General features: G+C 36.4%; 1 protein-coding gene and 1 pseudogene across 1 annotated transcript; both read left to right on the top strand.

Moving 5' to 3' along the window:
* The first annotated feature begins 11,214 nt into the window (after positions 1-11,214).
* On the top strand, positions 11,215-12,140 carry LOC140512416 (heterogeneous nuclear ribonucleoprotein D-like pseudogene; annotated as a pseudogene).
* A 10,790-nt stretch (positions 12,141-22,930) lies between these two features.
* On the top strand, positions 22,931-23,613 carry LOC140510168 (thymosin beta-4). Its single transcript, XM_072618566.1, has one exon. It carries the CDS (start codon positions 23,013-23,015, stop codon positions 23,145-23,147), a length of 135 nt encoding a protein of 44 aa, XP_072474667.1. The 5' UTR covers positions 22,931-23,012; the 3' UTR covers positions 23,148-23,613.
* The last annotated feature ends 1,859 nt before the right edge of the window (positions 23,614-25,472 follow it).

The raw sequence follows: 25,472 nt of genomic DNA on the forward strand, positions 1-25,472 counted from the left end.
GACCTTAAAAGCTATGGCCTTAATCTAGGAATTTGTTGAATTATTTAGAACATTTCACATTTAGATTTCACTTTATAATTTACAAAATAGATTTTCCTCCGAACATCTTGACATAATAAAACCCTTCAGTGTTTTAGAAAGTTAAAGTTCTTTGGAGACAAAGGCAATAAGTGCATCTAGTTCAGTTGGTGGAAATAATACTCTGATATTTAAATGGATTTGTGATTTCATTGATGAGGTGACTCCTTCAAAAAGGAAAAATTGCAGTCAGAGAATATCTTCTCATCCTTCCAACTCTGGTCCATGTCCTAACTTAAACTCTCCATAAAAGATCCACCCAATATGATAGACCTCATCCTTGAATATTTGAATATTTCTTATATACTCTTGGTATAGTAATGCTGGCAAGTGGTAACTAGGACATGTGGGAGAAGAGGTCTGGGTTGGGTGTTACAAGCTCCTGGTTTGAATTACAAACTCTGATGTTTGCCTGATAATTTCAGATGTTATTTCCACATCTAGCTCTATGATTCTAGAGCTTTTGTGGCCTTGAATAAGTTACATAATTTCTCTTTGACTCAATTTTCTCATATGCAAAATGAGATTAGATCAGGAGCGAGGAACCTGTGGCCTCAAGGCCACATGTAGCTCTCTAGGTTCTCAAGTGTGGCCCTTCAACTGAATCCAAACTTCACAGAACAAATTCTCTTAATAAAAGGATGTGTTCTATAAAACTTGAATGCATTCAGAAGGCCACACAGATCCTCACCCCTAGATTAGACTAAATGACCTCTGGTTTCCTTCACTCTAAATGAATGGTCCCTTGATCTCACTATACTAGTAGTGTACCACCTTCTCTAGTCATCCACATTGTAAAAAATATTTTTGTATAATGTCACTTTATGTGCATAACTCATCACTAATAATGTAGTACCCACCAATGATCTCTCCATTACCTTTTTTTCTCATCCACAATTTTGATTCTTTGGAAATTATGGTGTTCTATGATGCCTATCATGATCAAAATAATGGTTATGAAAATTTTCTCATTAGCAGTCCCACATTAGACCTGAAGGAAATTTTAAAAAAATTTCTAGTCTTAATGTTATGTTAGTGACAAGTTCCTGAAAACTGCCTATCTGGTAATGCAGAATTTTATAAATCACAGTAATTTTTTTTTAATCCTACTTTGTGTGGCCATAAAATTTCACCATGAAAATATTTCCTCCAATGAGTCTGATATAAATACATTAAAATACCAATTCTTATTAGCCCAATACATTACAATGATTTATTGCTGTGATAAAAATCTCTTGATGAGACAAATTTAGAAGTGCCAGTTTCTTTTTTATTGTCAAAATGTAATTGATCCCCAATTCCACAAAGAAAGAGGAGGTATTCTTTCTCTTACCCTAGATAAGTTCACAAAGACTTCTCACTCTTCTCCCTCCTCACTGGCTACTAGGAAGAAATGCTTCTTTCTAAGGAAACATTTTCTTTTTGTTCAATAGCCAACAAAAAAAATCACAAATCATCTCTATGAAGTACCTTGGGGAGGGGCAAGATTTATATAAATAACCCAAGCTTGTGGACACTCTCAGTTAGTTAATTACTAAATTGATGGTAGGAAATCATACTTTTCAGAATCCTCAAGTAATCCCAATATTCACAGAATATCATTTACTTGGGGAGGAGATGAAGAGGGAAAGATCTTTGTTACTTATTTAGCCAATATGGTACACTGCAAAGGGCACTGGCTCTGGAATCAGAGGACCTGGTTTCAAATCACATAACTATAGCCTATTACTTGTGTTACCTTGGGCAAACCATTTAATTTCATGGGCCTTGGGTTTGCTAATCTTTAAAGGAGAAGTATGACCACATGGTCTCTGAGGGTCTCTTTAAATTGTAAGATCCTATGAGCCTCCAAAGTTTGCAGTTTGAGATGAAGTTATATTGAAGCTAACACTAGCTCCAAAATAAATGTTTAAGTGATCACTGTGATGAAAGACAGACTTTCATCAGTATGTTAAGTAAAATGTATACATGGATATCAAAGAGTTTTTTTCGTGGTCTTACAAAGTAAGATTGCAAAACTGGACCATTAAAGTTATTGGTACTTATAATTTCAGAAAAACCTGGGAAGACTTGTATGGACTGATGCAGAGTGAAGTGAGCTGAACCAGGATGAAAATTTTATAACATCAGATTGTAAAACCAAATGATTTTGAAAATTCATGAAAGTCCTGATCTTCTATGTAATCTTTCCTTGCCGGATTAGAAATTCTTCATAGACTGTTAACCATTTACGTCACACCTTAAAAATTCCATCTGTTTCATCTCATTATTTCACTATTGCATATAGCATTCTATGAACATTATCTCACCCCATCAAACTTATATTTTTTCATATCTTCTTGAAAATTTACCATAGAGGCTCCACCCAACATGTTCTGGACCTTCTTTTAATTTTTTTTTGACATTCTATAGATACCTATGGTGCACTTTGGTACTTCATTTGTTATCATTTAACTTTGCTACACAAGCAATCCACTTCCTCTTGAGGTCATGCTTCTTTCTGATAAACATATTATCTTCCATTTTATCTTTCTGATAAAGGATTATGCTGATAAAGATGGTGCACTAAGTTCAGCATTAATGCATTGAGCCACCTAGGTCATGAAGAAGATTGAATAACCCCTTCCAGCCTGGGTAGGAGAAAATGATACTGTTTCCAAACAGACAAAAGAACAACAAAATTTATTAAGCTGGACAGTATTTAGCAAGGGACCACCTGTATCTTTAAAGGTTTTATATCCATGCTATGGAAACATAGGTTGAAGCAACTAGAGATGTTTAAGAGAAAAGGTTTTGTCAGGAGTTCTTGTAATCTATGAATGTGTGTATGTGTGTGTGTGTGTGTGTGTGTGTGTATGTGTGTGTGTGTGTGTGTGTGGAGAGACAGACAGACAGAGACAGAGACACAGACAGAGAGGAGAGAATATACACACTTTTAACTTCATTTCATTTGTAATGATATGCATTTTCTTTTGTGTGTTGAAAAACATTCTCACACAACAAAAGTTATTTAAAAACCTCTGTTTTAGGGAAACATGATAGCTGCCTTAGGTTATTTGCAGGGCTATCATGTTAAAGAATTATTTTTCTAAACCCTGGAATATCAAATAAGTAACAAGGAAATTTGCATAGAGACAAATTTATTACTGATATCAGGAGGAAAAAAAATCTTCCTAATAATCAGAGCTGTCCAAAAGTTGAACGGGCTCTTCAAGAAGCGATCAACTCCTATTTTGTGATGTCTTCAAGACTGCATAAGCCACTTGCTAGAAATGTTGTACTAAGATTTCTTTTTCAGTTGTTGGATCAGAGCAGATAGCTTTAGAGACACTTTCCAAAGGATTTTGTGATTTCTGCTATGAGAACATCCCATGGAAAAGGGGTATCTTAAAAAAAATTCCTTACAAATCAGTCTAAAAAGTTTCAGCACTAAGATCACAATAAAGAACATGGAATTTCAAAAGCTTTTTTATGATCATTAATAACCTTTCATTAGTCACTCACAATGACTTCAGTAATTTGGCTTCTGAAGGTCAGTTGAGTTCTCTGTGGGTAGGAATTTGTATTTAGTGGAGAATCCTGGATATTATCTGGACAGTAAGTTTTCTAGTCCTTATAGAAAGAAGGTTTTTTTCCTATCCTGTTTTTGTTTTGATTTTGTTTTTGCTTTCCCCACATCTAGGTATTCATGTTTTTTTTCAGTTCAGGCATTCCAACCCAAAAGAGATTTCCATGTTTGTACTCATTAATAACCTTACCAAGTGTCTGCAGCTGAAAAAAAAAATACATTATAATATATCATGACCACATTTTGGTGATGAACTTCTCTGAATTAAGCTATGTGAGCCCAGTGAGGGCAGAATCCCAAGACAACTCTGGGGTCAGTCCCAAAGCCTTTCCCAGTTTAATGGGGGGTGTGATAGCCATAAATTTTGAGGAATCATGGCAACTTCTGGACAACCAGGTGACATTAGAGCAGGACTTTAATAAAGATGCTTCTTAATGACTATAAAAATGAAAAGCCACAAAATACATTGGGATTTTGTGGTCCTTACTCTCAATTATCGTGGTCCTTACTGTCACTTATCAAGCATTTGTTAAACACCTACTATATGCCAGACAATGCTAGTTCTGATGATACAAAGAAAGAAAAGAAAAAAAAAATCTCTGTCCTCAATGAACTCACGTTCTATCTGGAAAACCAAAATTTCTACATATGACCAGATAACTCCATGCCATTTGACATGATAATTACCTCAGGGAAAATTGTTTGTATCCCCAAACTTCTCCCATGTCTCAAGTCCCTTAAACCAAGTCTACTGAGTTACAAGAAATAAAGAGGTTTACAAAGAAAAATGTCAAGTGGATTAGGGGATAATTCTCTCACTTTAACTGAATAGAGAGTACCTTACCACATATTGATCCTGAAGGATTTTTGTAATATTACAAACATCCTGGAGAAGAGGGAGGAAATATGGGGTATAGTTGAGAAATGTTCTGGAGTTTCATCCCCTGCAGCTACTATGGGAACCCTTGGGAAAGTCACTTTACATCCACAGACCCCAACTGCCATATCCATATAACAAAGGCAGTTGAACTAGATACTTTTAAAGGTCTCATTTATTAATGACATGCTATGATCCTATAAACTTCTCATCTATAGTTTCTTTTTTTAAAATTAATTTATTTAACTTTTAACATTCATTTTCACAAAATTTTGGGTTCCAAATTTTCTTCCCATTTGTCCCCTCCCCCCACCCCAAAACACTGAACATTCTAATTGCCACTATCACCAATCTGCCCTCTCCTCTATCATCCCTTCCTTCCCTTTTCCCCATCTTCTCTTTTGTCCTGTAGGACCAGATAACTTTCTATACCCCTTTACCTGTATTTCTTATTTCCTAGTAGCAAGAACAGTACTCAACAGTTATTCCTAAATCTTTGAGTTCCAACTTCTCTTCATCCCTCCCTCCCCACCCATTCCCTTTGGAAGGCAAGCAATTCAATATAGGCCATGTCTGTGTAGTTTTGCAAATGACTTCCATAATAGTTGTGTTGTGTAAGACTCACTATATTTCCCTCCATCCTATCCTGCCCCCCCATTGCTTCTATTCTCTCTTTTGATCCTGTCCCTCCCCAAGAGTGGTGACTTCAAATTGCTCCCTCCTCCCATTGCCCTCCCTTCCATCATCCTCCCCACCCTGCTTATCACCTTCTCCCCCACTTTCCTGTATTGTAAGATAGGTTTTCATACCTAAATGAGTATGCATTTTATTCCTTCCTTTAGTGGAATGTGATGAGAGTAAACTTCACATTTTTCTCTCACTTCCCCTCTTTTTCCCTCCACTAAAAAGTCTTTTGCTTGCCTCTTTTATGAGAGATAATTTGCCCCATTCCATTTCTCCCTTTCTCCTCCCAATATATTTCTTTCTCACTGCTTAATTTCATTTTTTTAAGATATGATCCCATCCTATTCAATTCACTCTGTGCTCTATGTGTGTGTGTGTGTGTGTGTGTGTGTGTGTGTGTGTGTGTGTGTGTGTAATCCCACCCATTACTCAGGTACTGAAAAGTTTCAAGAGTTACAAATATTTTCTTTCCATGTAGGAATGTAAACAGTTCAACTTTAGTAAGTTGACTTCTCTTTGCTGTTTACCTTTTCATGCTTCTCTTCATTCTTGTGTTTGAAGGTCAAATTTTCTTTTCAGCTCTGGTCTTTTCATCAAGAATGCTTGAAAGTCCTCTATTTCATTGAAAGACCATTTTTCCCCCTGAAGTATTATACTCAGTTTTGCTGGGTAGGTGATTCTTGGTTTTAGTCCTAGTTCCTTTGACTTCTGGAATATCCTATTCCATGCCCTTTGATCCCTTAATGTAGAAGCTACTAGATCTTGTGTTATCCTGATTGTATTTCCACAATACTTGAATTGTTTCTTTCTAGCTGCTTGCAATATTTTCTCCTTGACCAGGGAAATCTGGAATTTGGCCACAATGTTCCTAGGAGTTTCTCTTTTTGGATCTCTTTCAGGCGGTAAGAATAATCTTTTAAAAGTCTCATTTTCACCACCCAGCTCTCTTGTTTAAATCTCTTCCCCTCTATCATGACTAGGCTAAATGAACCTTCCATTTCTGCTTTGCATCTTAATTCCCTCCTGTTATTCTGGGAGCTTATTTCTTTGATAATACTTGAGAGATAGAAAGAGGGAAGCAGAGAGAGATGTGTGTGTGTGGGGGGGAGAAAAACAGACAGATACTCAAGAAATAGAGTCAGAGAGAGACAGAGAGTAGAAGTGGAGAAAGAAAAAAAAACTCTCCTTTCACCTTGATATCATCTGAAATTATTAACTTAATCTTTCTTCTTTCAGAAAAGGCAGTATGTTGTAGCATGGTAGCTAGGTGGCACAGTAAATAGAGCACCAGTCCTGGAATCAGGAGGGCTTGAGCTCAAATCCAGCCTCAGACACTCGCTAGTAGTATGACCCTGGGCAAGTCACTCAACCCAATTTGTCTCAGTTTCCCATCTGTAACATGACCTGGAGAAGGAAGTTACAAAACACTCCAGTATCTCTGCCAAGAAAGCCCTAAATGAGGTCACAAAGAGTTGAACACAACTGAAGTGACTAAAGAAAAGCAATATGGTACAGCATGAGGGTGTCAAGTTCAAATAGAAATACTAGTCACTAAAGCATGCATGAGGATCCTGAGACCACATAGAGACTTAGAAGACCACCTAGTGCATTAAGATTATCTCTGCTCTATTGCATTTCTCTTTATTTTGTTAGCTATTTCCCAGCTACATTTAAATCTGGTTTGGAATCCATTCAAGTGTTGCCAGCTGCAATGAGTGTTTCACACCTGTGGTGTAATGGATCAAGAACCTGTCTGGGATCCAGGAAGATGTAAGAATAATCCCTACCTCTAATTTATGTTGGCTGTGTGCTCCTGAGCATGTCTTTTAACTTCTCAGTGCCTCCCAAATATGAAAAGCAACCTGATATAAGGGCAGAGAGGGTTGGTTTTGAGATAGAAAGACCAGTATTCCAGTATCGCTGCTGACTTCATATCAGTTTACCCTTACAATGTACTTAGTTACTGAAAGGACTTCCATGGATTTAAAAAAAATTCCAGAAAGAACTTTAGGTTTAGCATTTCACAACTTTAAGTTCTTTATCCTCAACGATCAAATGCAATTAAGAGCCAAAGGATAATGATTTTTATTGCATTTATATTCCTTCTCCAAAAATGCTATTAAAAGAAAATAATGTTTTGTGACCTCATTTTTCCTCCATAAAATATTAAAATTCATGAGGCCTTCTGATCCTTTATCTAAGATGTTATTATTTCTTCTAGGTGAGATCACAGAATACATTTCTGGAATTTAAGAGTCTTGGAATTTTAGAGCTAGAAAGTATCTTTGAAATGTTTATTTCAACTTCCTGACTGCAGATAAGTAAACTGAGGTGCACAGAGTTCAAATGACTTTCCTCAAATTATTCAGTTAGTGTCACATGGCTCACATACCAGAGATCTTTCCATTATGATAAACTGCCTACTAACCCTTATATTTGATTGATTTTATTTTCAAGAGAAAAATGCTCATATCCTGTTGTTTACAGATATAAAACCTAAGCTCATTTCCACTGCCAGTCATATGCATGCTAGATTTCAGCACATGATACTTTTTGTTAATATTTTGTTTTCCCATATGAAAACATCAAGGTGTAGTAGATGAAGTGCTGGACTTGGTCAGGACGAACTTTTTTTCTTAATTCCACATTTGATACTTACTAGTTATACGATCATAAGAAAGGTCAGTTCACCTCTCTGAGTCTCAGTTTCTCCATCTGTAAAATGAGGTTAGTGACACCTGTAGTACCCACCTTACAGTGTTGTTGTAAAGTTCAAATTAGTTAATGTGTGCAAAGCTTTCTACAAATGTTAAAGTTTATAGAAAGTGTCACATGAATGCTATTTTAAAAACATCCTTTGAGAGCATCCTCCTTAGGCATGAATGCCATAGGAGGGGGTGGGGAACTCGATTTCTGAGCAGACTCATTCACAGATGCATGAAGGAGCATTGTAGGATGATTTATTCATTTCAAAGGCATTTAAGTGCCTACTGTGTGCCTGATTCTGGGAATTTCTCTGCCTTCAAAATGGCACAAATGTCATAAAAGAAAGTAGCAACTTGAGGAGAAGGCTGGAATATGTAACAGTGAGATCTGTGCAGCCTTTCAGTGTGATCTATGTGGTCAATTAGATCCCTCAGAAGTTGCACAAATGGGGTGAAATACCTATTGTGCCATAAGTCTATACCATAAATCCGATGAAAATCAAATGCAGAAATCTGAAGTCCAATTTCTAAGATCAGGAAGGTCTTCATTTACTCTGATTCCAAGACTTTCTATCAATTATTTCAGGACTTCAGGGACCTGTAATTTCATTCCTCAGGATATACTCTTCATTACCACATACTGAGAATCCACTTCTCCATAACAGACAATTTCCTGAGTTGCTGAAACTGACACAATTAATCCCCGGTGCCCTGTTTCTTGGTAAAGACCCCCCTTCAACACATCTTGGCTAGTTTTTGAATAATAGACTCATATGTCTTCTACTGCCTTTTCCTGGACCTGCTGAGAGTCTAAGGGTGAGAAGACATTTGTCCATTGACTTAACTTTTGACAACCTTGATATAGCCCACAGAGGGTGCAGGAATGAATTGTCTATGCAGAAGGTTATTGAGAACCACAACATGGGAGCAAAACATGTTTTTTGACTGGGGATAAGTTCATATTTCCTTTAATAGGAGAAGTCCTAGCATGGACCCTATGAAATAGAGCTCCTAAGTGTACAGGGATTCTTGACCTCCTTTTTTTTGTCCTGGACCCTTTTGGCATGCTAATAAACTGTAATGCTAGTGTGGTTTGTAGTCTACACTTATAATGGAAGGAAGTTCTCAGTTTTAGTTAGAAGCCAGTGATAATAAGGATTCAGTTGTTAAATTCTAATGTAAATAAAAAAGTAACACCTCCCTAGATTAAGGAGAATTTCTTGACGTTACTACATGGATTTCACTGCCTCTGCATGACGGTCTCTTACATGGCAGACTGCGACATAGAGAGATTGGTCTTTAGGCAGGTACAAATAAGGGCACTTCACCTGCCCTGGTTCACACCCCTCATTAGCTGCTCATGTGATATATATATATGAATACACACATATGTATATACTTGTTCATACTCTATTTTTATATAAAACCTTCCCCACCTCTACATGCCAGTGTTGTAGATTTAAAGCTGGTCATCTTATCCAGCTCCCTTAACTTACAGAGGAAAAAAACTTTTATGCTCTGAGAAATGGAGTGCAGTAGATCACAAAGGAGAAAACTGCAGATTCTATGTTCAAATTCAGTTCTTCTGATTATAGATCAAATGATTTCCCCATAGTTTCAAAGAATAAATTCCAGGCCACCATGAAGTACCAGAGGAGCTCATTAGTGGAGGCATGTTTTGGATATTGGGTCATAGATGTATGCCTGGAAGAGATGCCTAATAGGATTTCCTTCCAAAAGCACTTAGTAAAGGGGGAAAGTATTATCTTCCTAAATTTAAAATGGATATAACATTTCCATTGTCCTTTTTTAAAGGATAGAATGAAAAACAGAGCATTGTAGTAAAGAAAATCTGAGTTCAAATGATGTTTCAGACTCTTGCTAGCTCTTTGCCTCTGGTCACAGATTAATCTCCTTGAGCTTCAATTTTCTTATCTATCAAAAGGAGAATAATAACAGAATATGCTTCACAGAGTTGTTGTAAGGATCAAATGAGACAGCTAGATAGATAGTTTAAAAGCTAATAAATGGATAAATGTTGTTGAGTCCTATCCAACTCTTCATGACTTCATTTAGAATTTTCTTTGCAAAAATACTGAACTTGCTTGTAATTTCCTTCTCCAACTCATTTGATAGATGAGAAAACTGAGGCAAGCATGGTCAAGGGACTTTCCCAGAGTCTTATAGCTAGTAAATGTCTGAGCTTGTAGATGTCAAATCACAAAGATGAGTCCTCTTGACTCCAGGCCCATCACCCTATCCACTGAACCATCTAGCTGCCCTCATATGGATAGATATACATAAAGGATTATAGACACTAGAAGGATAGAGACACAGTCTTAAACACTAAATAAATATTAGTTATTATTGTTTGAATTTTCAGTTTCACATTCTTGCACATACTATCACATGTTTGTAGTTTTTGATTCTTTTTTTCGCAAAGATATCAATACAGACATGCATCTCTGTTGCACTGTAGTGTTTACTTACAGAATAGCACCTGTCCCTTACTCTCAACCCACTAGCATGCCTAGATACTGACAGAGGAGGTGAAAAGCAATTTTAGACCAAATAGTGAAATTAGTCACCAATTCACTCACCCACAAGACAAAATCCAGCATAACTCCTAGTCATTTAGAGACAAAAGAAAGAGGACAAAAGTCATCATTCAGGAACAATGACCTATTTTCTTCCTTTACAAAAATAGAATTTTGAAAGACAGGTACACTGGAAATCAATTTCCCCCTCATCATCAGTTTCCTGTTCCACTCTATTAGAGGCAGCAGATGAAGCCGAAAGGTCCCCATCCTCTCCCATCCACCGTATCTGACATAATCAGTATCAGATACAGGAGAACTGGTAATGTTTAACAGAGGCCAGAAAAGGAGAAGAAGAGAACACTTGTCACAAATGTTCACAAATTTAGAAGTCTCACAATCCAAGAAATTATAGATGACTTGGAACAGCTACTGTGACACTAAGCGCAGTCCATCTGGCTAGCCAAGTTCTCCATGAGAAGTCTCCTATTAAAGAACTTCATCTGAAGTAAGGAAAATTTTCTTTAATTGATACGGAATTTGATCAAAAAGAAGAGAACTACAGAAAAGAAAATAAATTCAGAGTAATAAGCCAAAAGGGAGATGAAGAGCTAATCTTTATTAACTTTGCCCTTGTGATATTTGGTTCAAGTACCCTACCTAAAGTCCACTTAAATAAGTTTATTTTGGAAAAATCACTTGATTCAGAACTTCATTGGAGAAGCAGAATAGTGTTGGAGGAAGAAATCTGGGCATTGAGTGAGAATGAGCTTGAAGTATGCCTCAGATGCTAAGGAACTCTTTAATCTTTGGCACTTATATAGTCTTTGAATCTTAGTTCCCTTATCTAGAAAATGAGAATAATAGCAACTGCTGCTCTTCTGCCACCATTTTAGATGTGTCTCCATACAACACACTGGCTCTGTGTCTCTCTCTCCATGGCACCTGCCTCTGGCAGACCGCCCCACCACCATGGAAGGAAGATATGAACAAGGATAGCAACTTGGAGGAGGTCACCAAGGGCCCCCAAATCAATCAAGAACTAATAGAACAATGGTAAAATATGTACTGGGGGCTAAACTGGCATAGAAGCAAGATTGATCTCACTGAAGACCTGTCTCATTTGGGAGAGGTTCTAGACTATACAGTTAGAACATATCCTGTCATGGAATGGTTGGGGGATTCAGATTTCTCCTTTTCAAACATGCTGTTGATGTTCATAAAGTCTTAGAAACTAAAGAGCACAATGGCAAATTAGTAGATTCCCAAAGCGTTAAAGCTTTAAAGAGAAAGGAGCACCTCTCCCCCAAAAAGAGGATCTGTTGCAGACTGAGCCCAGATACATCTGAAGAACAGATCCAAGAACTGGAAGCATTTGGAGAGATGGAAAATGTCAGAATTCCTATGTACACAAAAACAAATGGAAGAAGAGGATTTTGTTTTATCACACATACAGATGAAAAACCAGTTAAGAAATGATTAGAAAACAGATAACATCAGACTGGTTCTGAGAAGTGTGAAATCAAAGTTGCCCAGCCTAAGGAGGTATACAGGCAACAACAAGGAAAGAGAGGAAAGGGCGCTGCAACTGGCAGATGAAACGGGACTAAGAGTCATGGCAGAGGCCAACAAAGCATCTATGGAAAAGCATTCCGAGGGGTGGTGACCAATAAAACAATTACCAGCCATAAAAAAGTACATGGAGAAAACAGGCACAGGTTCTACAGCAGCCTATCTTGCAGGATAAGAGTGGTTTTCTGTTGTTCGGAGATGACTTTTGTAAAAGACTTTTAGTATACGTGACACAACTTTGTCTAATTGTACATACACCCCCAATTTAATTTTCTTGTTTTTGCTTTGTCCTTTGCCATCCATACTATGACAAAAGTGGAGCTGTGCTTATACAGATTTTATTGGTATAATTTCAAGTTATATGATTCTCAAAAACAAATTACTTGTGATTGTTAAAAAAAAATACACCTGCCTCCTGTGATTGATGTAAAATGATACTTTTAATATTCTACGTGAATCTCAAAGCTTTCTCTATAAATTTTGGGGGTTATTTTATGTAATTCTAAATTTTTCAGGGCCATATTTTAAATGAACACATTTAGACTCTAAATTCTTGATCGAGCAATACAAGCAAAGGTCATTTTGCCCTGCTCCCTCTTAGGAAATAAAGATCCTGATATTTGGGATTATGAATCCTAATGGTTTTTGTCTTATCCCATTAACTATTTTACTCCATATCTTAGCATTTTGACAATATTTTTGTACTGCCAGCAAAGCAAAGTCATCAGCAAAAATAATTAAAACTATTTTCTATCAGTGTGGTTTACCTACTCCCTTGTTTGCGGACTTTCATGATGCAAAACAAGGATACCACCTAAGGTCCACATTGTTAGTACTAAAGAGCCTGTAATAGGATTGTACTCAGTTCTAGAACCAGATTGCACATGTATCTTCATAGGCCTTTTAATACATGAACACAGCTGAAAGAGAAAGGCAGTGACTTCAGCATTTCATTGTTCACTCCAAGGATCATTTGCTCAAATGTTAACATTGGAAATCATCATAGAATTCATTTTAATAAAGAAACATTTAAGTCTCTTTTCAAATCCATGAATGCATATCCCATTGAAAATTAATGTGAAATTACTGTAGGGAATGTCTCCTAAGAGTGACCATAGCAACACTGAGCCTCAATTTAGGTGGAAGAATTAAATTCCAATTTTTCCCCTGCTTAGCAAAATAGTAACTCACTCTAGTTCTGAATAAGTTGCAATTCCAAAGAGACTGATCTTTCCTAAACCTAAAATGTGAACCTAAAATTTAATCATATCTTGAAGGTTCATAAGTAGGTGGGATATGACGTTTTCTCATTATAGTATAATTAAGAAGAATTTCCACTTGAACTAGAATGTAAATCTTTTATCTATTGTTTATACAAATAAAAATAAGCATTGCATTTCTGATAGAATGTTTAAAGATCTTTTCTTCTGAAAACTAAAAAAATGAAATTTAGAACTAAAAAGATGTTAACTTTTTGTTAAATTGGAAAAATAAACAATTTTTAGAAATTTTTGATATTACATTTGACCTGTAGGATCTATGTTTAAAATAAAGCTTTCTGTAGAGGAGGAGAAACCTTGAATGAAATCTCAGTTTTAACTCTTCAAAACAATGAACTAATTTGGCTTTTCTTATTATTCTTTAGCACCTAGCATATAGTGGCTACTCAACAAATTTGGAATTAATGTAAATGGAATTGATTGAACTATAGCTATGTGGTCACTAAGGAGAGAACAGAGGGTTTGGATAGAAAAGGGAAGAAAGTCATTTGCTTTCTTTTGAAGGAGTGAGACTAAAACCATTTTTTTTTTGCCCTTCTGCCAACCACTGATAGCAGTGATTGGGGTTGGAGTAAAAAGAAGGCAAAGAGGAATAGGTTTATTTATCAAAAATAGGGCTTTTAAGAAAGCAATATGACATAAAAAATATGGAAAAGTCAAACCAACTCCTCAATGGCTAGATGATGATTAAATTATACCCCAGGAGATGAAATACATTGGTAACACAGAGAGCAGTGACATTTTCTTTCCCCTTCTCAGTCATTCACATTTTACTTTCAATCAGTTTCTTAGGTCACATTTTGAGAACATGCTTTGAAGGGTCTGGGGTAAGAAAGGACCTTCAAGGTCTATGAGCAGGTGGTATGGAGGAGAGGGTCATCTCCAAGTTGAAGTAGAGGGAAATCTGAGGCTCATGTGTAGACATTTGGTTTCTTCTTCTGAGGACATTCTCATAGGGGCCCCTGACATCTGAGAATAATACTCTACTTATACTCTAGAATATTGTCATCTCCTTAGTCTTCATGTAACATCACACAATTAGCTTTCTTGACAGTATCAAAAACTTCCCAGTCACCCAAGTTTATAATGTTATATTCATCCTTAAACTTTCCAAATAGAAGTAAGCTTTTTTAGGAAGATGAAAATGAATCTTCCTAAGTCTGAAGTAAGTTTGGGACTGGATGATGCCCAAGGCTCCTTCTGCCTCTGACATTCTGATCCCATGATATCATAGCTAGGAGGTGGATATGAGTTTGTGGAATATATTCTATATATTCATACGGGAGTCTACACAGGAAAAAATGTGAACAGCTTTGTTGTAGAAAATGTGCATAGAATTTTTGAAAGGAGGATTCTTGTTAATGGAACTTTGACTTTTTTAACCTTGAAAACTGAGCACATTTGTATCTTCACATACACATACACACACATGCATGCACGTGCATGCAAAACACACACACCTACATTTAATGATTATATTTTTATTCAGTGGAAGCTTTTACAATAATTCATACATAGTGACATTGCGAAATGAATACCTACAGGCCATGAAAAATGAAATATGTGCATTTATGAAAAGTCATGTTAAGAAATGCCCATCATTATGCCCTCTGTTCATTGCACCCTAGACAACTGCCTACCTTGCCTACTCCTAGGTCCAGCTCTGCTGAAATTACCAAAGATAAACTTCATCTGTTTTATGATTTTGCAGAGGTCTGGCTCTGCCCAGAAGCACTTTTCTGAGTATGTTTAATCTCTGATTTTTCATTCCCTCCCAGCCTTGACGTACCATAAAGCCTAACCCCTAAAATGAGCTAGACTTGCAAAAAAGGAAAAAAAGGAAAGAAAAGAAAAATGATTAAGAATCAGGTATAGTAATCCCCCAAACCTTGGAAAAATGATTTACTGAAGACATTCAGGAAAATCATAAGCATCTTCCTAATTTCAATCTTGTCTAATGGATTGTACAGTATCTTTTATTACCCCCCAAATACACCATTTTGTAAACTGCAGAAATTACTTACATATGGAATATATCTTCATAGATTAATCTCTGCTTTTGTGGCAACATTCCCAAAGCCATTTGTTCAACAACTTTGCCATTTAGGATCCCAGGTCAAGAGTAGGAAGCCACAGCATCAATCATCTAGTTAAATTTCTTCATTTGATAGGTGGGAAAACTAAAGACCCAGTAGGTTAAGTTCAAACAAGTCCTAAGCATCAAAGATGGGATTTGAATCCAGCTCTTCAGATTCTGGATCTGTTGAGCTCTTGATGGAGCATGATGCCTCCATTGAGCCTGGTGCCAGCATACAATTCCTAAGATCATACCAACTTAGTTATAGGATGGTAGATTTAGAGCTTGAAGAGACCTCAGAGGCCATAGAATCCAATCTTGTCTATAAAATTTGAAAGACAAACCATTTCTCACTTTTTCATATCCATCTTCTATTTTGAAAGTTTAACTGTGATCAAGAAAATTAATGTTGCCTCAGATGACAATAAAATAGATGTAGTGCTCAGGACTACATAAACATGAACTGCTTTGGACAGGCACAAACTAGAACATTGTGTTTAGATCTGGGAGTTTCATACTAGGAAGAATAATCAAAAGTTGGAGAATGTATATAGTTTCTGTAATAGTTTGGTGAAAGGACTCACATTTATGTCACACAAGAATTGGTAAATGGATTGGGGGCAGTTAGTATGGAGACAGAAACCTTAGGAATACTGGGAAAACATGTTCAAGTATTTTAAGAGATGACATATGAAACCAAGATTCAACCCATTCTACTTAACCCTTTCTATAGAACTATAGGCTTAAAGAAAAGGTTCTTTTAAACAATGTGTTTAATCAATAGCATGATCATTGGGTTTTCCCTCCTTGGGAAAAAAATTTCAATAAAAGGCTAGTTAACCATGGTCTAAATATTTTATCTTAAAAGAATATTTTCATTCAGTGTTGGACTAAATGGACTCTGAGGTCTCTTCCAATGAAGAGTTTATGACTGTGATGCTTTTTCAGATAGCTTTCTCTCTCATTATTCTTCTGTATTATATTATCTTGTAAGACTAAACTCAACAGAAGCTAGGTAGTATAATGAATAGAGTACGAGTCCTGGAGTCAAGAGGACCTGAGTTCAAATACGGCCTCAGACAATTGACATTAACTCTGTGACCCTGGGCAAGTCTCTTAACCCTACTTGCCTTGCCCCGCTCCTCCCCCCCCCCCCCCGCAAAAAAAATGAACTCAGCATTGCAAAGGATCTGGATAGTCCTAAAATTTTAAACAGTCAAAATTCTGCCTATCTTTTTAAGGTGACATGAACTTCTACTTCCTCCCTGAAGATTTTCCTGATGATTTTTTCCAAATCAAAGTAATTTTGACAAATTCAGTGCAAGTCAAAAGAGGGCTGAACTTTGAGCCACTGGGCCCAAATTCAAATCACACATCAATCACCTTATCATACCTGTATGGCCTTGGGCTGGTCATTTCATTTTTCTCTGCCTTAATTTCCTTAAACATAAAATGAGTGTATGCACCTGGATAGCCTCTAAAATCCCTTTGGATATCTGTCCCTTTGCAGCTCTCTGAGACTGTAGCTTCTGGTTTTCAAGAGTTGGTGATATAAATATGCATATATTTCTCATTTTTCTATTTTTAATTGAAAATCTTAATTTCTTTTAGATTACTAATAAGATGAATCAAAGAAAGCTCATGATATTTGACCTTATAAAATATTTTTTTTCTTTTCTTTTCATCAAAGATCTGTACTTTGGGCATTAAGAATTTAGTAAAAGAACATTAGTGAGGGGAAAAAAGTCAATACAACCGATATAAATTCTATCAAGGGATAATTCCGTGTTGGAATGAACTGTGAAAAAAATAGAGTCATTTGTTTTCTCAAGTCAAATATCCAGAAAGTTCAAATGTGGCCTTAGCATGGCTTCTGGCACATAGTATATTCTTGAGAAACTAAATGCTTCTTGAGTTGTCTCCACTTGATATCTTGCAATGGCACTACCTAGTCTTTGCTGAGAAAGGCATGGTATGAAACCACAGCATCTTAGAGTGTAATGGAACCTCCAAGGACATGGAATATAACGTTTAACTGAACAACAGTCTGCTGATGTCATCTCCAACAAGTTGTCATGCATCCTTCCCTTAAAGTTCTTTACTGTGGCAGCAAGAAAAAAATGAACAACTCCTAAAGACTTACAAAAGCACCTGGTTCAAAAGAATGAATAATTCTCAGTTGTTCAAGAATGAGGGTCTGATTTATTTTTAAATTACAGCAATTTTTTTCTTGTTACCTCATAAAGGAGATCATAAACCATACTTCACCATTAGTTATAATCAGTTCTCCTTATGATGGGTGGAATTTTATTTCATGTAACAGATCTCACCAGTGGTACTCCATGTCTCCTCCAACCAATTTGCCAACATGCTGATTGGGTGGCAAGTTTTAGAAGAAAATCTATTACCTAACTAAAGGCATAGTTGAAGCAGAAAGTCGCTTGGAGAGGGTTACAATTATATCCTCTTCTTTAAATGTCACAGAAAAGGTGTAAACCAGTTAGACAAGGGAAACTCATTCTATTATCCACAGGTGTTTTTATCTGCTAAAGTGAAGACTGCTGGACTTCTAGATACAGACTTGAATTTGTACTTGGGTAGGTTGACAGGATTAGAATATACATGTAAATCATGAGATCCTCTCAAAAGGGGGAATATAAATTGTATGATTAGAATTCTAGAAGCAAATCATAATTCAAATGAAGCAACTCATAACAGTGCCAGCTAGAGTTCAGCCAGTTTCAGTAAGATAGTTAGTAGTCCTATAGGCAAAATGAAATAATTGGCTTGAAACAAATGAAACTACCTATACTAACATGACAAATAATCTCATTAAGGAAGCAAATTACCCACTGCTGCTTGATGACTGGATGCACAGAGCTCTGGGACAAGTGCAGGCTTTGTGATTGACCCACTTTATATGTCATGAGCACATGGGTGAGGATAATTGGCCCCCAAATAATCTTTTTGTTCTTGTATTGATAGAATCTCTTGTACTGCATCCAAGAAAAGCCAGAAGATTAAGTTGGTAATGAGATTGTACCTTTCCCTATTCTCATTAGTTTGTCAGGACAAATAATTGATGTGCCATTTTCTCATCTTGCCATGAAAATGGATGAATATGTTGGCATCTCTGCTCCCAAGAAGATGATTTTTCACTAACATTTAAAACAGGCTGCTCCACTGTAAAAAACATTTCTTTCTCCTAGAAAAGTTTGGTTTCTTCCTCTTTGTTTTTCTTCCCACTGAAAATATTTTTCCCAAAATAATGAGTCTGGTTACTACATGTATTTTTCTTTATGTTAAGATTTCTCCTTTCTAGAAAGTGTGCATTTTTGTCGTCAGTACTGTATTCTTTGCCAGTGACATGGGAAAGTCAGTAGTCTAGGACTCATGAGATCTGGGTTCCAGTTCGACTGTCATCATTGTGTTAGCTTTGGGAAGTTACCTCACTTCTCTGAAACCTACTGTTTTCACTTGTGAAATGATTATATTTGGCTAGGTGCTCTCTAATATCCATTCCTATCCTAATATTCTCTGATCTCATTAACTACTTTTCCTCATCAAGTAGAAAAATGATAATGTGGGAAACAGAAGATGTAGACCATACAAAGTCTAGGGATCCATTTTCCAGAGTCTTTGGAGGCCAGTTGGTGCCACCACCTATTCCTGAATGGGAAATTGCTCCATGAAATTGATCATTCAGCCTCTTACTGGAGGTCTCTAGCGAGTAAAGATATTACTGTCTGACATAAACCATTCCACTTTTTCACAAGCATAACTTCTAGGCAATTATACTACCTATCAAACCAAAAACTCCTTCCCTGAAGTCTTTATACAGTGATCTTAGGTCTCCTTCGTTGAGTCAAGAACAATAAGACCAATGACAGTAAGGACTCACATGGACATTGAATAATATGAAGCTATGTAACATGAGAAAATGAAATCAGATTCTAACTCATTTCAGATGGCCTAGATCTTCCAAAACAGAATGAAGATAATTTGCTGAAAACAAGGTAAAAGTTAACTTGACAGTCACAAAGTCAACTTATGTTAGAGGTATTCTGAATATTTTACACAAAGAAATTAAAGCACATTAAGCAAATCTGAAATATAATTCAAATGTTTAATAATGATATTTTATAGCCCTCAAGACAAAAGAGATGTCCTGTTTTCCCCTTATTATTAACAAAGTTTATGTCAATTAGATTTATTTATAATTAATTTTCCTAGAATTCATATAGAGTGGTGTGCTGGAGAATGTTTAACAACAGAATCTCCAGGGGGGAAATATATGTATGTCATACTTTTACATATAATCTGCATTATTAATAATTTCCTTATTTCTTTCTTAAGTTTAAATGATAAACAAAATAGGCACTTCCAGGATACATGATAACAAGATGGCAGACTAGATATTTTCTCTGATTTCCACGATCTATCAAACCTTCCCCAAAGAGAAATTATGTACCAAAAACAAGGAAGCTTCTAGTGTGTCCATGGTCTAGGACACCAACAATCCATAAGACAGTTAAAATTAAAACAAAACAAAACTAGGAACTGATTCTCACTGACCCTGAGCTCACTCAGCACCCTATATTACGGCTACATTATCAGACAACACATGACATAGGCCTACATCAAAACATATTCCTGTACTCTGCTCCCCTCTCCCTCCTCATTTTTTTTTATTATTTTGTTTTCAGTGTTCTACAATCACTTCCATATGTCTTAGATTTTTTCCCCTACCTTCCCCCTTCCTCCCTACCCCCCCACTCTCTCCCTAAGATGGTATAAAGTTTTATACAGTTTCTACACAAACATTTCTATTAAATATATTTTCACCTTAGTCATGTTGCATAGAAGAATTAAAATGAATGAGAGAAATCATAAAACAAACCAAAACATAATATAAAAGAAAGTGATCTGTTTCATTCTGCAATCAAATTCCATAGTTCTTTCTCTGGATGTGGAAGGCATTTTGGTTCAAGAGACCATAGGGAATTTTTTAAGTCCTTGCATTGCATTGAAGTACTAAGTCTACCAGAAAAATTCCTCTCACACTGTGGTTGTTGCTGTGTACCAAGTTCTCCTGGTTCTGCTCCTTTCACTCAACATCTGTTCATAGAAGTCTTTTCAGGCCTCTCTGAAGTCTTCCTGTTCATTATTTCTTATAGCATAATAGTATTCCATTATATTCATATACAATAATTTATTCAGCCGTTCCCCGATTGATGGGCATGCCCTTGATTTCCAGTTCTTGGTCACCACAAAGAGTGCTGCTATAAATATTTTTCTACACGTGGGAACCTTTCCCATTTTTATGATCTCTTGGGTATATAGTCCTAGAAGTAGTATTGCTGGGTCAAAGGGTATGCACATTTTTGTAATCCTTTGGGCATAGTTCCAAATTGCTCTCCAGAATGGTTGGATCAACTCCACCAACAATGAATTCCAACTCTCCCACATCTTCAGCAATATTTATCATCTACCTGTTTTGTCATGTTAGCCAATCTGATAGGTGTGATGTGGTATCTCAGAGTTGTTTTCATTTCCATCTCTCTAGTCAATAGTGATTTAGAACATTTTTTCATATGACTATAGATAGCTTAAATTTCTTCCTTGAAAAACTGCCTGTTCATATCCTTTGACCATTTATCAATTGAGGAATGACTTGTATTCTTGTACAATTGATTCAGTTCTCTATATATTTTAGAAATGAGATCTTTATCACAGACACCTCTCCCTCCTTATGCCGTAGAGATGCTGATTTTAGACTACAGAATTTTTTTTTTGTTTCTGGACAGTCAGTATGGAAAAAGCCCTTCAGTAGCCCCCTGCCAGAGGCTGTATCCTGGAAGTGCCAGCAGTGCAAAGCTCTACACTACCGGTAGATTTGAACTGTCAGTTCTGGGAAAGCAGATTCTGAATTGTTGATGCCAGCAAGCTCTGAACTGTAAAAGCCAACAGTCTCTGAACTGCTAGTTCTGGGCCAATGATCTAAGGAACAAAGGGAGTGGGATAGACCATCAGGACAGGATACTGTAGGTGTAGGGAGATGGGAAGTACTCTACTAAACTTTGGAGAAGACAGAACATCCAAATGGGATGAGCTAAAAGTCAGCTGGGCAGAGAACTAGGTTAGTGATCCATGAATTGCTTGATGTGAGGGGATACTGAAACACTTTGAGATCTAGGCCCACAATCAGAGGGGTGGGAGTCAGAAGTGAGCAAAAAGAAAAATGAGGTGTGTGTGTGTGTGTGTGTGTGTGTGTGTGTGTATCTGAGTGTGTGTGTGTGTGTGTGTGGCAGAGGCAGAGGCAGGGGAGGAACTGAAAGTACCAAAGCTACCAGGAAAAGGAATTCTCAAAGAACTTGGACATAAACAGATATAGCAATAGAAAAACAAATAAAATGGTAACAGCAGAAGGAAATATGGCCTCCATATCTAGTACATGAGTTCAGAGATAAAAAAAATGGGAATTATGAGAGCAGAATTATTTTGCTCTTTCTTCATGAAGTAGATCAGGAGAGAAAGATAGAAAGAGAAACAGATGGACAAACACAGAGTTAGAGACAGAGAAACAGAGAGACACAGAAAGAGTCAGTGATAGAGGCAGAGATACAGAGATAGAAATAGAGAGACAGAGACAGGCAAAGGCAGGCAGAGATGGAGACACAGAGACAGAGAGACAGTGACAGAGAGAATCTAAGAGACACCAAGGGATTGCCAGAGAGCTATAGTGTGGGGGAGAGGGAAAAATGCAAGTTCTGAAATGGTTAAGAATTTCCAGTGACAACTGTGGAATGGGAAAAGACAGGAATAAAAAAAAAATCATCACTTCTACTTGCAAGAAGATTCAGGTCTTTTTTTTTTTTTTTGTGGGGGAAGGTAGAGAAAGGAGAGGTAAAATGTACTTATGAATTGATTTGAAGACAATAGGGCAAAATATAGTGAAATGGTAGAAAATGTAGAAAATACAGTAACATTATAGGAGACAAGAAAGGGGAGTGAATGCGGAGCCACCTGTATGTCAGGTTGGATGAAAAAAATCAGCTAAGACTTCAGGAGGAGAGAAAGGGTCAGGGACATGGAGGAGAATGGTTGCGTTGAGTGACATTTTGGCTTCACCAAGCAATTCACCAGAATTTATGTAGAGGCTGTTAAGTTGACATTCTTGGGTAGTAAGTGTGCTGAAACTTTATGTTGGTTATCTTCCAGCTGGGACACTCATGTCAGGCACAGTATTGTGAGGGAGTGAGGTGGGTCAATGGGGAAAAAGAAACACTGGGTTTAGGATTAGGGAAATCTAGGAGCCAACTGTTTAGTTGTGTGACCCTGAGAAAGTCATTAAATTTCTCTTAGCTTCAGTTTATTCATCTATTAAATGGGTATAAGACTAGCACCTTCCGAAGAGGTTGTTGGGAGGATCCAATGGGATAAAAGCACTATGCTATCTTTATTATTGTTGGTATGATTCTTATTAATGGTTATCTTCATCATTATTATCTTACACACAGAAGGTATACTATAAATATTAGGTGAGACAGTTCAGAGCCGCCACCTTGGGGAGCTGCCACCACGGAGAGCTAACTTGGTCGTGCACCCCGCCCGGCACTGCTCAATCTGCAAAAATGTCTGACAAACCAGATATGGCTGAGATTCAGAAATTCGATAAGTCTAAATTGAAGAAGACAGAAACACAAGAGAAAAACCCACTGCCTTCAAAAGAAACGATTGAACAGGAGAAGCAAGCAGGTGAATCATAATGAAATCTGCCCTGCCAATATGCACTGTACATTCCACAAGCATTGCCTTCTAAATTTTACTTCTTTTAGCTATTTAACTTTGTAAGATGCAAAGAGGTTGGATAAAGTTTAAATGACTGTGCTGCCCCTTTCAACATCAAAAGAATAAAGAACTACTGACATTGAATTGAATGAAGGCCGAGCTGGCTGCCTCTTTCCATCTGCCTGTCCTGGCTAGTTTGGGTCCTGGTGGCATTAAAAAAAAAAAATTTAAAAAAAGAGCTTGCATGTTGGTGAAAAGAAGAGCCCGGGTGGGACTACAGTAAATCTAGTTAACAGTAAAATGCAAAGCTGTACCAAGGTCCTGGCAAGCTGTAAAATGCAGTTAATCAGAGTGCCATTTTTTTTTTGTTCAAATGATTTTAATTATTGGAATGCACAATTTTTTTAATATGCAAATAAAAAGTTTTAAAACCTGAAAAAAAAATATTAAGTGAGTCAATAGGTTACTATTTTCTAAACTTTGAATTTGGGATCTTATAATTTATTGAATTATATTTATTTATTAAATTATAATACTCCACATATTATTCAATATATCCTGTATATGATATTAATCAAATCTTTAATTAAATTTGTCAGTTCAAGACATTTTATGTTGATTATTTTTCTATTATGTGTTGGCTTGACTTCTTGAAACACAGAATTATTAGGGACAGGATCATACATATATATATGTATATATATATATATATATATATATATACATATATGCTTTTACTTTTTAGAATATATTTAGTTTTGTCATGTTCCCATTTTCACACAAAACTGATTTGAATTCTTTAGTGTGGTTTTATATATATACATATATATGTATATATGTGTGTGTGTATACGTATACACATATATACACTTACATTATATCTCTCTCTCTATGTATATACATATATATATATCTTTCAAAATGAAATCCAATATGTAGTGAATTTTTTAATCATTATGTATATTTTGCCTTGCAATAATTGAAATTGAATGCTTAGAAATAATGCTTAGAAATTGAATTTGTTTAGAAATTTATTAAGGCTGCAATGTAATAAAGAACAGTGGTGTTAAAAAGAATTGGAGGCCATTAATCTATATACAAGATCCCTGCGGGACTCACATTAAATTAGTTTTAAAATGTATTGTTAAGTATGTTTTGATGTATTTTTCTTCATTTGATTAAGTATTTCCCAATTTCATTTTAATCTGGTTTGGCTGCTCTTAGGAATGTTGTGGGCCATAGCATATGTTTTATACATCTGGTATAATGGAAAGAGTGCTAGATTGAGGCTTATAAGCCTATGTTCCAACCATGCCTCTGACACAGACAGATAGACGTGCCACCCTGGGTAGGTTGCTTATCCTCTCCGAGGCTCAGTCTCTTCATTTTAAACATAAGTAGATTGGACTAACAGACCTCCAAGATTCCTTATCAAACTGAGTTACTCTCAGCTTAATAAGGTCTATACTGGTTTTACTAACCTTCTGAGTCTGAACAAAAGAAAACCTTACTTGACCTGCACTGACAAAGTTACCTTTGTCCCAGAGTAGAAAGGAATTCAGCACATTTATATATCAAAGTTTGAACAACTCTGAGTAATCTTCCTTAGTAGTCAAATTTTAAGGGGAGAAAGTCTATTTGCAAGTGAAAAAAAATGTCTTCCCATATTGTTGAACTTGACAACATTGTAATTATATTGGAACATTTATGATCAGTTGAATGCCTCGTGTGACATGCCTAAAAAGGTTACACATTTCTGACTTGTTTTCCTTCAGGCAAAGTTGGGAGAAGATAAGTCTAGGGAGAGGAATACTGGTCCCAAATCTTCAATGACAGCAGAACATGTAAATTCTGATGTAAATGATTAACATAAATGCCACATTGTAGACATTACCTTCTTTGACCCTCACAGAATTCTGTGAAGTAGATCGTATGATTATCCTCATTTTGTGGATATGGAAACTGAGTTGAAGTGACTTGTCCAGAGTTACACAGGTAATAAACTAATAAAAGAATGAGGCAAGGTTTATAGTCAAGTCTTCCTGATTCCAAGTCCAGCATTTACCAACTGCACCACACAGTTATCAAAACTTGTTGATTCTATCTGTACAATATTTCTCCCATAGAGGAAAGGCAGTATGCAATACACTGTAGAGTTAAGTGTATATCACATGGAAACACTCTAACAATAAAGGTTTCTTCTTTGATACATTTACTGTTTTTGTTGAGTATGTCAAGAATTTTTCACCGATAATGAATGCCATGGTTTTCTTTTCTGTGGGATACTTTCATTGTCATTTATT

The sequence above is a fragment of the Notamacropus eugenii genome, chromosome 6, assembly GCF_028372415.1.
Source record: "Notamacropus eugenii isolate mMacEug1 chromosome 6, mMacEug1.pri_v2, whole genome shotgun sequence".
Classification (NCBI taxonomy): Eukaryota; Metazoa; Chordata; class Mammalia; order Diprotodontia; family Macropodidae; genus Notamacropus; species Notamacropus eugenii.

Coding starts and splice junctions, on each gene's coding strand:
- LOC140510168 (XM_072618566.1), top strand. CDS start 23,013: ATGTCTGACAAACCAGATATGGCTGAGATTCAGAAATTCGATAAGTCT.